Source organism: Drosophila bipectinata, chromosome 3R (assembly GCF_030179905.1).
Source record: "Drosophila bipectinata strain 14024-0381.07 chromosome 3R, DbipHiC1v2, whole genome shotgun sequence".
NCBI lineage: Eukaryota > Metazoa > Arthropoda > Insecta > Diptera > Drosophilidae > Drosophila > Drosophila bipectinata.
In genome coordinates, this window is record NC_091739.1 from 17,095,250 (window position 1) to 17,112,488 (window position 17,239).

The 17,239-nt window shown below is 40.0% G+C and overlaps 2 protein-coding genes across 6 annotated transcripts in view; one reads left to right on the plus strand and one right to left on the minus strand.

The window, feature by feature from the left end:
- Window positions 1–15,354, minus strand: part of Nlg1 (Neuroligin 1) — a 38,095-nt gene extending 22,741 nt beyond the window's left edge. Inside the window, exons 1-6 of one of the 2 annotated variants that reach the window (XM_070281741.1) lie at window positions 15,029–15,354; window positions 9,326–10,390; window positions 5,153–5,350; window positions 4,919–5,071; window positions 4,672–4,860; window positions 4,426–4,597 (exon numbers count right to left, since the gene is read on the minus strand). In XM_070281741.1, the coding sequence (XP_070137842.1) occupies window positions 4,426–4,597; window positions 4,672–4,860; window positions 4,919–5,071; window positions 5,153–5,350; window positions 9,326–9,953 (1,340 nt within the window). In that variant the 5' untranslated portion in view covers window positions 9,954–10,390; window positions 15,029–15,354. Of the gene's footprint in view, window positions 1–4,425; window positions 4,598–4,671; window positions 4,861–4,918; window positions 5,072–5,152; window positions 5,351–9,325; window positions 10,391–14,929 lie in introns of both variants that reach the window. The other variant, XM_017248976.3, reaches the window with a different exon arrangement.
- Window positions 1–17,239, plus strand: part of Nlg3 (Neuroligin 3) — a 135,582-nt gene that overhangs the window by 40,054 nt on the left and 78,289 nt on the right. The window lies entirely within an intron of this gene.

Below are 17,239 nucleotides of genomic sequence, written 5' to 3' on the forward strand. Positions count from 1 at the left end.
ATATGTGTATGCACTTTTTGCTCTTTTCCGTAACGTATACTTTTGGCCGCTTCGTTGGCTCTTTTGGCCTTCGATTGGGCCAAACCATCCGCTACTATCGCATCCCTCTATTGATACAAAATTGCAGTGGCAAAATGGTTCAGTTGGGTGCAATTTCTGGCATAGTTTGCATAAAAATCCACATTCCAAAGCTCCAGCTGAAGTGTCGATGGCACAGAAATTGGCACAAATTAAGAAAAGAACCAGGGGAAAAATACAATATACAAAAAATATGTGAAAAATCTGAAATATTTTGGTTGCCGCAGTTGGACAATGGTTATCTAAGAAATGCAGACCAGAAATAAACCAGCTGAGGTAGCTGCAATAGAAATTCAAATAAACATCCTGCATGCTCAGCTCCGGGTAACATTTCTCTACTGGATTAAGGAATTCGACAGTTTCCCACATGGTTCATCGTTCCTCATTGATTTACCAAAGAAATATAGAGAACGATAAACTAGACTTCGTTAATCATTGAGCTCTGTTTGAATTCGACTTAAATCGGCTATGGGAGAAAATTCAATTGGACAATATGCCAGGGATTCTTGGCATCCATTCACATGCTAAGCCCAAAAAAATCCGAAAAATTGCCAACTGTCGACGGGTGTGCAAGTGTTAATTCACTCAACACCTCTGGATCCCATTGAAGAGGGACATTATCGTAATCCATTTGAGCTGGCTTGGATGTGCAGTGCAGCCATCGATTGGTAGCCATCAAACACTTTTAAGTAGAAATGCCATCAGCTGCACTTTAAGGGAAGTCAGCTTCAATCCAGAGAAAAAAATTAAAATTTTTTTTAAATGGTTATCCAAATTTTTGATATTCTTTCGATGAACTTATAATAGCAACATACTAAAGTTTTTCCAAAATAATGTTTCCAAATAGGTAATGTTTTCTCATTCCAATTTTTTTTTTGTGCAATTATAAGCTCTGCAGGACTTGTTTCTGGCTCGTGTGGTCACCATGAGTCCTGGCTATCGACACAAGACCAAGTTTATTGCTAAAGTCTGCACCGCACAGTCAAAGCCACAGCTACGTGAGCTCCATGCTTGGCTTGTGTTTTCCTCTGACTTTGACAATTTGTGAAGCTAAAACAATTCGGCTTGCTGTGGGAAAGTTTGGTCCTGGATTCTTGGAGTTCCCAGGAAAACCTCTTTATCGACGTCGTAGCGTCAAAGTTGCTGGGCCGGAGCCGTGTGATTTATGATTTTCATATATGTTGGAGTTTATTTCTGCTGCGTTGTTGGTTCTTATTAGCTCGACTGGTGCAAAACTGTCACAAGCTGAGCTGCAACTGCGATTAACTCGTTAGACACACAATATGTGCGATTTCTCTCCACACAAGTATATACCTAACTATATATCGCATATTGTGGCAGTTTTGTTGAGACAATCCCCAGCACACACAGATACACTGATGCACAATTTGTCAGTGTGCTGGTGGCAGGAACGAAGATTGATGATATCCTTAACGGGCTGCATGTAGCTACTTGAACTACTATTCCACAATACACTTGCTGTGAGTCCTGAGCAGGCGAGCCGAACATTTATTATGCCCCAGTTTAGCCTTGTCCCTATCAAGGATTTGGTTTTAGTTTCAGTTTCTATATCTCTATTTCTAGTTGTATCTGTATCTGCATCTGGCCCTCTTCCGGTTAGTGTTTGTTTTTGGTCCTGCTTAAGCTGCCTGCATCTTTGTGCTTTCTATTTAATGAATTTTTAATATGCTCTGCCTTTTTATTTTGTCAATTGAACGCTCTCGACTGACACAAAGCAAACACAGCTTGTGTGCCGCAAGGCTAGGGATTATTTGTGGGCCATCCCGGCGTATACTCGATATAGCAGCCTGAATTTTTGCATTTTTAAGACGATTAGTAACACAAACTTTGTGTTTTACATACTTTTATGTGTTTGCATAATATTCACCTTGAATTATTAAGTTGAATATAAATTTCCACTATAACTCGTCAAAGCTTCTGGATATAATCGCCTTTCACAAGCAATTTAAGTTTTCGGACTTTCGTTTAATATATTCCGAAAATATGCGATAATCATCTTAACAAATATTTAAACTATTAGAAGAAAAGACAAAGGATGCAACTGCTCATTTTAAGTGAAGTGTACAATCGGAAAACTAGTTATTTGAATATATGTTCTCGGGCAATAGTCAGAGTAAACTTGGCCATCAGTAAATAAAGATCAAAAGTCCTGTTTACTTTGCAAACACATTAGGCTGGGCCATAGAGTAAATAATTTGAATAAATTAGCAAGTTGGGAAGGCACACATTCAAATCAATGGGCAGGATTTGGGGAAAAGTTCTATTAAATATTTAGAGGGCCAAGGACCCGGAGACAAAGGCTTATGCACATCCTTGGGAGGGGGTTAAACAAATGCCACTGCTACTCCCAGCCCACTCTTGTTTGGCCAAGCAGTTGTTACCTGTTTGTGTTTCAGGGGGTGTGGCTGTGCAAGTTTCGTGTGCCTGTGCTGGAAAAGCGATGAGCACATTTGCTCAGTAATTCATGCATAATTCATTGCATTCATTTAACACTCGCTCTCACACACAAGCTACTCAACCACCGCTCGTTCCCACACCAAGTCGCTCACTCACTCATTTAAGCATTCACTCGTTTATTCGTTCAGTTCAGTTCAGTTATTTAAGTAAGCTGCCACAAGAGGTTGCATTCCTCAGGCCCAAGCAAGAGACAAGCTTATTCATTTAAATATTCTGCAATACTCCTTTCATTGAAAGCATTTCCACTTTTCAACAGAATATCTTTCAAATGAGTAGAAAATTTTCAGAATCTTTTCAGGACTTAAATACTTTGAGTATGTAAGAGTTTAATACCTTATGTTTTATTTATATTGGGCATTAAAGAAGTGTTTAATTGGAAATCGTTCTTTGTGTGGAGCTTTTATTTCAGTTTATTTCTTTGAAGTCCGATTAAATGTCACTGCAGAGCCTTTGAGATTCCTTATGCTCCAGTTACAATTTCCGGTGCCTTGACGTCAGCCAAAAGTTCTGGGTCTTCAAGTTACTGTGCCGATTCGTAATAAGGACAAGAAAGTGAATAGAAAGTAGAAAGCAGAAAGTTTTCAAAGGCTTACAAACACAGAGGCGCAACCGACTGTTGCATCATCGTGTTTGTTTGGCGGAGTGGTTGACAGTTTTTGTGTATGAGTGTTTGCTCGCGTAATTAACATAATTACTATTATTGTGCTGTTGTTGATTTAGTTTTACATATTTAGTTTCATGCGCTTTTATTTCATTTTGTATGCAAATTGTTTTTCAGTTCTCCCTTTTGTGCTCTTCTGTGCATACAAATGAACTCTTTCCCGACCCCCCCTCACGAGCACGAAAACATGGAGCACATAGACCCACACATGCATTAAATGCTCCTAAATAAAAAAATGCATTTAAGTCTCCCCGGGTTTGTTTTCAAGAGTTTTTAGTTACACTTTTTTAATGGAAAGGGACCCGGCATGGTCCTACATACACGACTACAAATGTATCCGGGTACTTTTGGTTTAAGCCGGTGAAATGCGTGCAATGAATATCAAATGAAAATAATACGCGGCGAGAGATATTCGTTTTTAACATGAAATATATATACTACGTAAATATTGCAATATTTCAATAAAATTTCTTGTGTAAATGATAGTGCTTTCATTGGAAAAATGTAGTCTTGTTAATCAGTTAAAATATGTTTAAAAGCAAAACCCAATTGTTTTATTAAACAAATTTGAGCTTCTTGTTTAAATTGTTGCATCCATTCCTTAAATTAGAAAACTTTGGCAAACTTTTTAGCACGAGAAGTATAGAAGCCCCTAATTCCGACACTTGTGAAATAAAGTTAAATGGGGTCAGAGAAAAACTTGAAAAATTAATCAATTACGACTTAATTAAACTGAAGTCCTGCCATCCATCACCCACTTGAAAGTCCCACCCCTGTTGAAAGTGACCCAGACCTAGCAGGACACAGGAGATTAGTGTGTATAATCGACATGCAAATACGAGGGTACCGACATGAACATTATGCGTGATTAGTCAAGGTCCTGCGACTGAAGGATGGAGTAGGAGGCTTTAATGCCTCATTGAGATCGTGGCGCTGCAAACTCGTACATTTAGCGAATCATTAGGCACAGGACACAAAGGCCACCAAACTCCAATTGGTAGATGAACTGAATCAGAGGCCGTGACACTGAATACTGGATACCATGAAGATGGAGGGCATGGAGCACATCCATATCTTTCTAGTATCCTTTCTCTTTGTGTAGCTGATGGGCTCCATCCAAAATTATGCCTGTTTATTATGTCCCCCCTCTCCTAGCTTATAAGCTCATCGGTAGCCCTAAATAATTCAATTGGTCGACGATTACTCACCGTCGATGGCGCAAACAATCCAGCAGAACATCATCGTCCTCCGCCTCCACATGCTCGTGGAGGGGGCAGTCGAGGGCGTGGGCGATTTGCATGGTCAATTGCAAGGACTGATTGCTGGCGGCCCAGTCGGACATGGCCGACCCGGACATAAGGATGGCGCGGTGGAAGAGGCCTGCGGACGATGGAGTGGCCAAAATGAGCTCCCTTCAAATTACGTCAATCGAATTCCAAAATGATTTTGCTCACCTGAGGCCACCGGCGACACCATTAGATAATTGACACATGCCGCTCCAGTGCTGTGACCCATCAGCGTGACCCGCGAGTTGTCTCCGCCGAAGGCGTCTATGTTCTCCTTAATCCAATGGAGAGCCGCAATCTGATCCAACAGAGCGTAGTTGGCAATATTGTGGGCGTCGATGCTGGGGCGCAGGAAACCTAAAAAAACGATAATCCATTTAATGGATACAAAACGAGAAATGTGTCCGATGCTTACCCAGCACACCTAAACGGTAATTGACAGTGACTACAATCACTTCACCATAACTGGCCAAAACGGAACCATCGTAGGGATTGCCACTGTTCCACTCAAAGGACTCGCCATGTAAATAAACCAGAACTGCATATTTTTTTGGTGTACTTTGGGTCTCTGAAATTAATAGAAAAAACATATATTTTATTTGTTATACCAATTTCGTAAGAAATAGTAAATGATGCTTAATAAACCTACCTTCATGTGGCACATATAAATTCAGGTACAGACAGTCCTCACTTTCCACTCGCAAGTAAGGAAATAGACGGGTCAGGTGTCTGAAGCGACCCCGGGACATGTTCTTACTTCCATGTGGCGACAGGTCCGGCAACTTTTGTGGGCATACCGGCGGAAGGTGGCGAGCTATCTTCAAGCCTTGCCAAGGCAAGGGAGCACCTGAAACGTCAGAAACAGATAATTTTATGATATTATTATACCATTAACATTTAATGCCACAACATTAAAGCCACAGGATTTTAAGTTAAAGGCAACATGTTATTATAGTTTGTGTTTCACTGCAAGGTTCAATCCGTTATGAAAGTATGCAATATAAAATATTTGACCAAGACGTGGGGGCACATACTGAAAGCATCAAAAACTTAAAAGTTAGAAGTAATATTTTAGCAACTCTTTATCTCCAAAATGTTTTCAATTTGGGAAAATGCATCCATTCAGCTTTCAAATAAAAAAACCAACTACCATTCCATGTTCAGTGACAGTCGTAAGGGGATAAAAAATGGCACCCAACCCATTGTGGTAAAAGCACATTTTGCTGTTTCTAGTTTACCCGTTGGACATCGGAGCCATTCGATTGCTTTGGAAGACCTGTGGCCAAAAAGTCAATTCCGTATTTATGTAACACGGTCAACAGGCACTTGAAAACGCCATAAACAAGCAAACACATGCACGTCCCGGGCCACACACATTTTCCGCCTTCGCACCCACAACTCTCGGACTTCCTGCCCACAAGTGCCCGGACACCGGAGAGCAAAGGACACTCGGTCCTGCCAGGATGCGACTCCGAATCCGATTCGTGGCCAAGTTGACTGCGGTTACGCTTTGGTGTGGCAGTTAACGTCAAACCGTGCTCGCAGATGCGGAGAATCGTCGGTGAATTGGCAACCGCGATTTGGTCAAGTTAGTTCGGATTCTGGTCACTGCACAGATATAGCCTCATCTGTATCCATATCCAAGCTGTTGCGGTTGGCAGGATGGCCAGGATGAATGGTCGTACATGCGTTCCCATGCCAATCCATCTGGGTCGAGTGCTTCGAGATTGCTTACAAATTTTGACACCACATTGTTAGGGTTGCAGCTTATTTTGCGGTTATTTGCGATCGATATGCAAATGCTAAGGACTTAGGCAAATTAAGTGGCTTCAATCAACATTCACGATTGGAAAATATTATTGCATGTTTTGAGGGGCGTTTAATATTAACAGCCGTGGCTTGTTGACTATAATTCATTCAAGACCAACCGATGCCGCACAATTTCAATTTCAACAAGTTTATCCAACGGAATGGTGGCGCCGAAAAGGGGGCAGGACATACCTTGAATCAATGCCAATTCAATTTCGATACAGGCTCAACACGCCACAAAAATATGCAACATTTACACTTTGACACATTCCCGGCAGACAAATTTCATTTCGTCGCGTTATTGTGCCCATAAAAATGCGAAGAAAAGAGCAAGCTCCATGCATGGAAATTCATATCCATGATGGGCCAAATTCGCGGATGTGAGCATTATTTGCATATTGTTATTAATAAATTTCGCAACTGGCAACAGGACGGTCCCCTAGCCGGTATTTGTACACATGTGTGTATAGAAAACTCCTGCAGAAAATTCGGGAGGTACGAATCGAAAACGGAGTATATTTGTTTGGGTGCTGAGCGCAAACAAAATCTATCGCAGTCCAAACACCCAATCCCACACACATCCAAAGCACACGCACAGCTCACATACACTCTGGAATAGAAAGGACTTTGTTTGTATACGGGTTTCTACGTCCTCCGCTTTGACAGACCCTCTACACATTACGCATACGCAACGTGAGCATATTTGCATTGGCTTATATTTGCCCGGCGAATTTCAAGGCAACTTGTATCGGCGACTGTCATGTTTGCAATGCCACACTCACAACAACTTCCCCCGACAAATATGCCACGCGGCCTGTCTCCAGTTGCTGCTGTTGCTGTTGTTGCAGCAAAAGTTGCTGCCGGGATGCAATGTGTTGCTGTTGCTGCTGGTGATGGTATTGCTATTGTTCTGCGGCCGTCCGTTTGGATTGAGTGCGCGGCACTCAAGTGCTCAATAAACTCAACGCGACAAGCGCCAATGTGCAAAATGAAAACTGCAACTGGTAACTCCGACCAGCCCATCCTGCATGCAAATCGCGGCCAACACTTTCGACAGTCCCCGGGGCGTGTTAATTTATTGTCTTTACGTAATACAAAGCACAGCACACTCTCTGTCTGCACTTTAAACATTTTCGCATAAATATTTTTAAATATTGCGTTTTGGTTTTAAAATTTGATTCTCTTACAAAGAAAATCCAAAATAAATGTCTTATTTTATTTCTATTGTCATAACTTGTATCATTAAAAAATTCAAATATCCTTTGCCATTTTTCTATGTGTTCCCCAGAGTTAAACCGAAAGGCCAAGTGGCAGGCAGGACGTTGTGGTGCGAACAGTTGGAACTGCGGCGTGTTTATGGCCAAAACAGACGGACAAACTCCAAAAACTTGGTCCACACACTTGGGGTGGCAGCTTGGCGCCCACAAATCTCACAGAAGAGTTGGCACAGCCTGGCTGAATCATGTTTTGATAAACAAAATTAAAAATACATATTATAATAGCAATTCCCACTCTTAATTAAACAAGCAAAATATTCATATGTACGAAAGTCCGGGACATAATCACACAGCATATGGCCAGAATCCAGATGAATGAACAAACTAAGGGGAGGATCCAATTTACATTGCAATCCTTGTAAAAACAAGCTGCAATAATAATAGCCATTCGAGACATGGCAAAACACCAGAGCAGAGCAGAGCAGCCGGAAACACACAGACAAGGACGTGCTTAAAGCCCCAGCATCCTGTCGGATCGGTGTTAGAGAGGGCACATGTCAAGTTTTGAAAGCCTAATGCCGGGGCAGCTCCAACAATAATTGCTTAAATTGCAGGCTAAATTCTAAGTGCCCCAGCAGCATCCCAGCTTTCCAGCTCCCAGCAGGATGTTCTTACATGGTCGGCAGGCTGTTCAAGGAGTTCAGCCCCTCCGTGGCCCCCCTCAGGCTTTGGGGTTTTTGGGTTTGCGTGTTGGTATGGCAAAGTGGCAATTTGCCATCATATTTGCGGTCCAAAACAGAGCTGGTCCCTCTCGGTGGAAAAGTCCACACACAGCCAAATGGCAGGGATTTCTCAGATTATGTGGCCCCTTTAAGGTGAGAAAGGACCAATTTGCTTGAATCCATTGATTAATAAACAAGAAAGGAAGTTTCATTTCGGGCGGAGCCGAACTGATATACCCTTGCAGTTAAGATTGGAAATATCGCATATAGTAGTAATTGGATCCCTTGAACATGTTGTTTTCCCATTTATGGCCCACAATGATGGCTATCTTTCTCCAATTGTCATCCGATTCTCAAGCGGAGTACATTAAATGATTTCTTGATCGATTTCCCACCATTCTGCGTCAAAATCTTGCGACAAAATATTTTTTAGATTTCTTGTACATTTTTCGTGATGGGATCCCTTGAAAATGGGGTTTTCCCCTATAGGGCCCACAGTGATGGCTATATCTTCCCCAATTTCCTACCGATTCTCAAGCGGAGTACCTTAAATGATTTCTAGATCGATTCTGCACCATTCTGCATCAAAATCCTGAGACAAAATATTTTTTAGATTTTTTGTCCATTTTTCGTGATGGGATCCCTTGAAAATGGGGTTTTCCTCTATGGGGTCCACAGCGATAGCTATATGTTCCCCAATTCTTATCCGATTCTCAAGCGGAGTACCTGAAACGATTTCTAGATTGATTCTCCACCATTCTGCATCAAAATCCTGAGACGAAATATTTTTTAGATTTTTTGTCCATTTTTCGTGATTTCTTGAAAATGTGGTTTTCCCTAAATGGCAAAAGTGATGGTTAAATTTCCCCCAATTCTCATCCGATTTCTGGGTCGATTCTCCACTATTTAACATATTGGATTATAGTTTTCCTACTTGTGTGTTTATTTAAGTTGAAATTGAATAAAAGCTCAATGTATTTTTAAAATTTTTTTCAGAACTTCTATGAGTATTGGCAAGCAAAATAATATTTATATTAAATAGATTAAAATTTAAATTAAAGCTTGGTTACCCACCTGGTGGCATGAAGCGTCGGTTTCCGGTAGGAGCCTCTGCATAAGGCAACCCCAGGAACTGGTCGACGTGGCGCAGCCCACTCGTGACCTGGAAGCGACGGGTAATTCCCATGAGCCGACCCTGCTTCACCTGAATCTCCTTGGTGTATTGAAGCTTGTCGGGCACCACATGTCGTCGTTCGGGATGATGTGTGGTTGTGGCTTCTGCCGAGTTCGCGGCTGAATTTGTGGCCGTGGCGCCGTCATCGTCACCGAAGTCGGTTATTGCTGCTTCACTGGACTCTTGCCGCTCGTCGCTGTCAAAAAGCTGAACCACACTCTGCCTGAAATGATGCTCCAAATTCTGGCCGGAGGAGGTGGCCTTGGCACGTCGCATCGGCTGATGGCCAATTGATTTGGCGGCAGTGGCATCCGTCGATGTCGTTGTGATGTCGCCGACAACCCGCGTTTGCTTTGGGGTCGCACGCAATTTTAGTGAATTTTCCAGCTCATTTCCCTGGTGAAACTCGCTGGCTGCATTCTGGGCGATTTCTGCTGCCACGCCCCAGCAGCCACCGGGGCTTAATTGCATGTGATTGCCACCAACTGTCAGCAGAAATAGCCAAAATGCTGCCGAACGAAACTTCATGGCTTTGTCTTCCGTTCGGAGGATTCGGCTCTTCCGTTTGGTTTTCGCCCACTATTTTCAATATTAATTTCGGCCCTACAGTGTGTTTTGGCCAAAAACTTTTCACATTCCGCTTGTGTTTCGTGTTTGTCTTAGCCTGCTCCCCAGTTTTCCTGTTTTGTTAATTGTACTTTTTTCTTTTTGGTTTCCCTCCTGTTTAGATGTCCAACCGAGTGGCTCACATTTTTCCGACGCTCCGTATTTACATGGACTCGCTTTGAGCGCCTTAAATAGTTTCGCCAGCTTATTTACTTGCAATGTTTAGCAGGCAGGCTCCTTTGTCCAGTTCGCTTAGTTTCACGTCCTATCCCACTCCCATTGCCGTATTTCATTTCATTTGGCTACAAAACTTTATCCGGCTTTTGTGCGTCCGAACTTTGTATGCCGAAAGAAAAACACTAAGAAAAAGTGGGTGAAAAACTTAGAGTAAATTGAAGGCGCGTAACAATTTCATTATTATTTAATTGCTGTTCTCCAAATATTTCCGAGATACTTTGTTTACGCCTCCCTTTGACATTTAAAGTTACTTGGCTTTAAGGCACTCTAACAGAAACCACTCACATACCATTTAAATGCTCGTTTTGATTGGACCATTTATCACTGCATTTTCTAATTGACAGGCACACACTATTCATTTCCAGAATTTCAAGTATATTTTTGAGACTTCTCCACGCTGCCATGGCTGCGGTGGCAGCCATTTATTTATAGTGGCCATCATGAATTCTGACTTTGGACATTGTCAAATCGATTCAATTGAAGAAAAATGAAATGAAAAGAAACTTCCGACATTTTATTTGAATATCTCTCATGTTTTATTCGATAAGAAGTTGCCATTTAAAGTGTATATTTGTATACAAATATGGTAAATTGAACAAACGTCAGTCATTCATATCCTGACATATGGCAAATGTGCTGCGAAGGCTTTTCAGAGTTTAGTGCCGTGTAGTTTTCACATTTGCGTAACGTAAACAAAAAGTAGTCAAAATGAAAATGAAATGGCATGGAAAAGCCAGGCCATAACGAAAGATTTCCCATGACGATTAATCATAAAAACAGAAATACCAATGAAAATTCAATTAGGTTCTTCTGTTTCTCCTCCATCTCGATTTGTGTCGACACGCCAGCGAAGTGAGCTAATTTCGCTATAAAAGTAAAGCAAATGCAAAAATCTAAAAATGAAAAGGAATTTAAATGTTTTTTTACGATCGCGCTAAGAAAACTGTTTTGGACCACGCGGATGGAGGGGTGCTGTGCCATGCCTGGCACATGTGTGTGGGAACTTAAGATGTGTGACAGTGGTGTGCAAGTGGGCACACACGTGCCCGAGCATATATCAAAATAATCACAACGCACTGACACACTAAAAGCATTTTCACAATAACAAACCCAAATAGAACAAGATAATTTAAGAAATAACAAAAATATTTAAGGGACAAAAGTCGAAGAGTGTGTGCTCTTTTAGGACACAAAGATAAAAGTAATACCCAGTACAGATTATAGCCACTACCTGGTAATGACAACCATTTTCCTCTCATAACGATACTAACTAGTCAGCTATGAATTTTTAAGTAATATTCAAATTTAGTAGGGATGTCGGAAATATATCAAAATATCGATATATCGATATATTTTCTCTTAAAAAAATATTATTATCGTGATATTTTTTGGGCAAAAATAGTCGATAATAATATTTTTGAGTTGGTGTTCTCCGATATTTGTTGCGAAAGAAAGGAAATGCAGGTTTACTTGAGTATGCCATTTTGTAGTTGGGAGACAAATCCGTTGGAATTCTGGAACTCACAAATTTCAACGATGCCGATGCTAGCGAAGGTTGCTTTAAGTTTTCTTATCACGCCTGGAAGTTCGGTTCCATCTGAACGGTTGGCTTCTGCCATTAAATGTATTGTCTGTGACTCCCGTAGTCGAATGACAGACCAGCATATAACCGAAAGAGTTTTTTTTAAATCATTGAAGAAAGATTTATTTTGTAATTAAGAGTAATTAAGAGCATTAAATAAGAGAATTAAGTAATTAGAATTATTAAGTACATATTCCATGAATTCCATGAAACTTTTTTTTTTGTATAAAGTTTTTTTATAAATAAATTTGAATACAATGTCCTGAATAATTTTGTTATTTTTTATTTCAAAGAACTTAAATAAAAGTTGCTTGAGAGTGGGTATAAATATTTGTTGTTTTTTCAATTCACTTTTTAAATAAAAAAATATGTCTTATTTGCAGTTCATGGCGGATAAAAACACATATTAAAACCTTTTTTTAAATTTAAAAATAACCTTTTTTCAAATTTAGCTGACTATAAAAAATATCGAAAATACTCGATATATCGATTTTTTTGGGTGATATTTCTGAATATTATCGATTGATATTTTTTTCACAGCAAATATCATCAATACGATATTTTTTCAAAAACCAACAACCCTAAAATTTAGATTCATAGTACATGGTTGATTTGTATTCCCATATTTTCCAAAATAAAGCCAAATTTTTGCGCAACAGTAAACAAAAAACTGTCTAGCAAATAATAAAAAATGTCGTTAAATGAATTTGCTATTTATTACGATTTTTGTCGGCACTTTTTACTGCCTTTGTGTGCCTGGCCGGATATCGGCAAATGTACGGGGATGTGGGCGGGTGTTTGCATCACAAACACCCATAAATGTCAAGGTACATTGACTGTGAACATAAAATTGACCTTTTGCTAAGTGAAGAGATCTGTGGAAGTGGAAAATGGTGTTGAAGTGGAGTTTATCCAAGCACTTAGCGAGCCGTGAAAAGCTCCGTCGCAGAAGGAAACCTCATAAATTTTCCCAACAACTCGCACGGAAACTAATTGAGTCAACATGACCGGATATAGCTATCTTTTAAGCCATCTTGTTATGGGCGTTTTGGTATTTTTAGGCTAAAATGAAATAGAAAATCAATGCTATTTTCGGGTTTTGTTTTCTTGGCAATCATTCGATTTAACATATCCACTAACTGAAAGTAAATTAAGACAGCTGTCGGGGCCATTAAATGCAAATTTCGAAAAAACGAAAACCGAAAGTGCAGCAGCTAAAAACACTATTGTAGCCACTAAAATTGGGACTAATATAAAATAAATAGACAGCAGATGAGGCAAAAGCGAGATAGAGAAAAGAGATTCGATGCAAATTTAAACAAAATGCACAGCACGGCGAGGCGTTAAAAATAAACAGCAAGTGCTTAAAAATAAAAGCGAACGAGCGAAAATATTCACGGAATTCTGCTGCATTGTCCGCGCACTCCACGAAATGTCGTCACCAAAGGCAAAAATAAATAAATAGAAGAATTTGTGAAAATAAAAGAAAAATCAGGAGACAAACTTGCCAGTTGGCAGTTGGCAGCTGGCGAAAGAAAAACGCACCAAACGGAAACAAAATGGCCAAATCAAAAGAGGAAAAAATGCCGGGGAAAAAGTAGAAAGCAGTGGAAAACTGCAATTGCAATTTAAGCAAAGTGATTTGATTTGGATTACTCTGTCGCTGAGCGCGAAGTCACTTATTTTTTGCCAGTCCACTTCGCCCAATAGAAACAATTCGGGGAATGCCTTTCTACCTCCGACAAAGTCACTCAGCAGAGCGTTCGACATTTTCGATTGCTAGAACACACAATTTGTGGGTCAATTGAAGTGTGCTGCTGCCTGCCTGCCTGAATAAACTTTAAATTGGAAACAAAAGCCGACCCTGCTATCCATTATCCCCGTAATCAATAGCGAAACACCATTTCCAACATAGTTTGAAACCAGATGTGACAGTGTCATAAATTATACGATGGCAGCGATGTAACGATTCCGGTGAGAGTTCCTCCAACGCGTTTGTGATGCAAATGATGGCAGAGAGGCCACGTAGCCGAGGTCCCGTGGGTTAAACCCTAGACCCTCCTCCCCTTTTGGCCCCCTTTTGGGACCAAACAAAAACAATATTCTCTGGGACCCCAAACAAAATTTGCATAATTAGCACAGAAATGTCGACGCATTGAAAGCTGTCACTTCTGACACGGCACACAAATGAAATGAAAACTAAAAAGTGCCCACAACCAGCAGCAGCAAATTAGTTGCAACTAATTTTAGCTGACTTGCAGAAACAAAATTTGGAAATAGGCAAATGCAAACAGCGACAAAAAGTTCAACAAACCCATGCCAAACAGGCTAAATGCGAAAGATCGTGCCGAATTATTTCGAATTATGAGATTTATTTTTGGTATATCGTCCCTCGTTGCGACACAAGCCAACTAAAAATTGTGCATTTGCAAGTGGGCGGTGGGTGTGGATATTAACAGGCAAATTAAACGAAAAGTTTATTTTTAACTAATTCGGTTACTCGCTAAACAAGCACATCATTTTAATTTGTTTACGCAAAACTTTTTCGGAATCCGCCGAAAATAAGGGATTTCTATCTAATGCACGTGGATAAACAATAATTCTAGAGATTTCTGAGATTATTAGGCCTAGAGAAACTTGAATTTTATTCACTAAACAAAACCGACTTGTTGGATAATCCTCAGTGCAAATATTTTATTAAATCTGTGAAATAATCCTTTGGCTTTTTTATTTGGTCTACACGTTGAAATGTTTACGAGCATCATTCAGCACTTAATTTGTGAGTATTTCTCGTCTGCTCCACTTTTATATATTTTTATACACATGTATACCGTCTTTATTGCATTTAAAATTTATTTAAAGAGCATAAAAGCGCAAACAAAGGATCCCAGAAATATTGGATATGTTTTCGATTTATCAATTAATGAAAATTGACGCATTAATTTGTAAGGACATATATGAATGACCCTCGATGTTCAATGGAGCACAGATATTCCTTTGGAAATGTGTTTTCACGGGTTATTTGATTTTCGAATCGTCAGCAATTTTTCGGTTGTCAATTTCTTAATATTTGCTTTACCAATTGGCGGTTGATTTGTTATATCTTTGATCTGGTCCGAAAATGCGCAAATTATTTTGGCAATGGACGCAGAGGGACTCAGCTGGTTTTATTATTTACGTTTGTCACTTTCAGCGGATGTGCAGAAAAGATATTTATTTTCGATTGTTTTTCATTCACAAACGATTGCACCACACTGAAAATAAATCACTTTGCGGCAAGTTTTCTTCGAACTGATTAACTTGGATGCCTTCTTCGCGTAAACATTTTTACTCGAGCACTTGGCACGCGTTCTGTTTTTGTCCCCCTTTTGCAGATAGTTTCACGGTGTTATTTTTGGATCACGCACAAGATTTATTTCGATGCCGCTTGGCTTTGCTTAACTAAGTATTTCCCCCAAAGAAAATCCAAGACGAACGGAAAAGCGATCCACAACCGGCACGATCGGCGCTCGAACTGCAACTGTTCGGGTCCCCAGAAGAACGGAAGAACCGCCGGGGATTCTCCCCAACACAATTCTCTTTTTGGTCACGATATTCTCCTAGTTGGGGAGAACTTTTATACCAAAAAACAGGCATAAATTGTAGAATTTTGTGTTTTGTTTACCAACTTATACAATAACTTTTCTAGATGTATTACCCACTGCATGGGTAATCAATTCAATTAATTTATAAAGTGGAAGTGCACTTTCTTACATCCTGCATCAACCGTATCTCATTCAGGTGAATTTTCCAGTCACTTCCGTTGCTTCATTAAATTACAAACAAAGCTACCTCAATGCTGAGTGCAAAGATTTTCTCCCTTATCTAAGACTTCCTGTCGCAAATCTAGCTCCGAGTCTAAGTGCTCGCACACCGTCCATGGTTAAAGCCTTAAATCAGCTTGGCTTTCGGCCAAGATCTGGGCAAAGGAAATGGCGAAAAAAGAGGCAAAGGTAAACGGTTTTTGCATCTCAGCAGATACTAGCTAACTGAGTTGTTTGACTTCTTCATTTTACCGAGCACTCCATCGCTTTTTTTCCAAGGCCACTGGGAGAAAAAAGGTCCTTAAAGGTTATTGCCAGCCGATTAAGCTTTGGACAGTCACTGAATTTTTTTTTTTTTTTGTTGGCACCCAATATTCTGCGACATGTGAAGAGGCAGATGTGGCGAACGGCTGTCAGCCAAGTTAACAGCGGTGCAGAGTCACTCTTTTGGTTTCCTTTTTCGAGGACACTTTTTGTTCACAAGGAGTTTGGGGGAAATTGATTTACCCGGCTGACATTTTAAAAGTGGCTCGAGTAGCTAATTTACGACCGTCAAAGTGCGCCAATAAATTTCGTTTAATTGCAAGTTAATTAAAATCGAAGCCCCGTGCTTGACTACGAGTACACAGAAGCGAAATTCCATATAGCAGGGCATTTAAAAATAAACCAAAGACGACGTCAGCACGGCGTCTTCCACACATCTATACATATTTTTTGAAAATCATAAAAATACATATAGTTAGAAAGCATAAAATGCGGAAAATATCAGCTTAATTGAATTATTTTAATATCTATCAGTTAGCTAGCAGAAAAGATGCAACTACCGGATTTCGCATCTCGAAAAATGGGAATGCAAATTACAGTTCCAACTTTTTCGGCCACACAAGTTTGTATTCGGATGAGTTTTGGGTGTCCGGCTGTCAATTTATCAAAAATACATTATTCATCTCTAAGATTTTTCCCATGAATTTCGTTAGCCTTGCTGGCCCATTTTCCCCAATAATTAAGTTTAAATAAATTCTGGTCTGGTATATTTATATTTCGAATGTTTCGGTTGTGTTACTTATGGCGCCTGAGGTGCCAAATTGATTGCGTAAACAAGTTTCGATAGTTTGTTTTCCAATCGGAAAATAAATAAAAGCATAAAATTTGAAAATTGTATTGTACTAATGAAAATGGAACTTTTATCTGAATCGATGAGGCTCTTAGGAAAATACGAGTATTACATAAAAAATTATAGCAAAAAGGAATCTTTTCGTAATTTGAACTTAAATATGTTTTTTTTTATCCATTTCTACAGCTTTACATGAATAAGCTCATTTCAGTTCATAAAGAGCTGACGTTTTTATGGCCCATCCGATTTCTTGCTCCACTAATTCCTTGCCAACCAATTTGCCACATTCGGACAGGGTCAGGGATCTGGAGAGCGAGCGGCTCTCTGGGGGCGAATGGCTTGCAATTTGCGATCTAATTAACTTCGATTCCTTTGGCAAGGACATTTACATAATTGCATTTCGTGGCGCATAATTTCGCTTTGGCCACGCCCACATTAAGCTCAAGATAAGAAAAAATTAAACCGTCGCAAT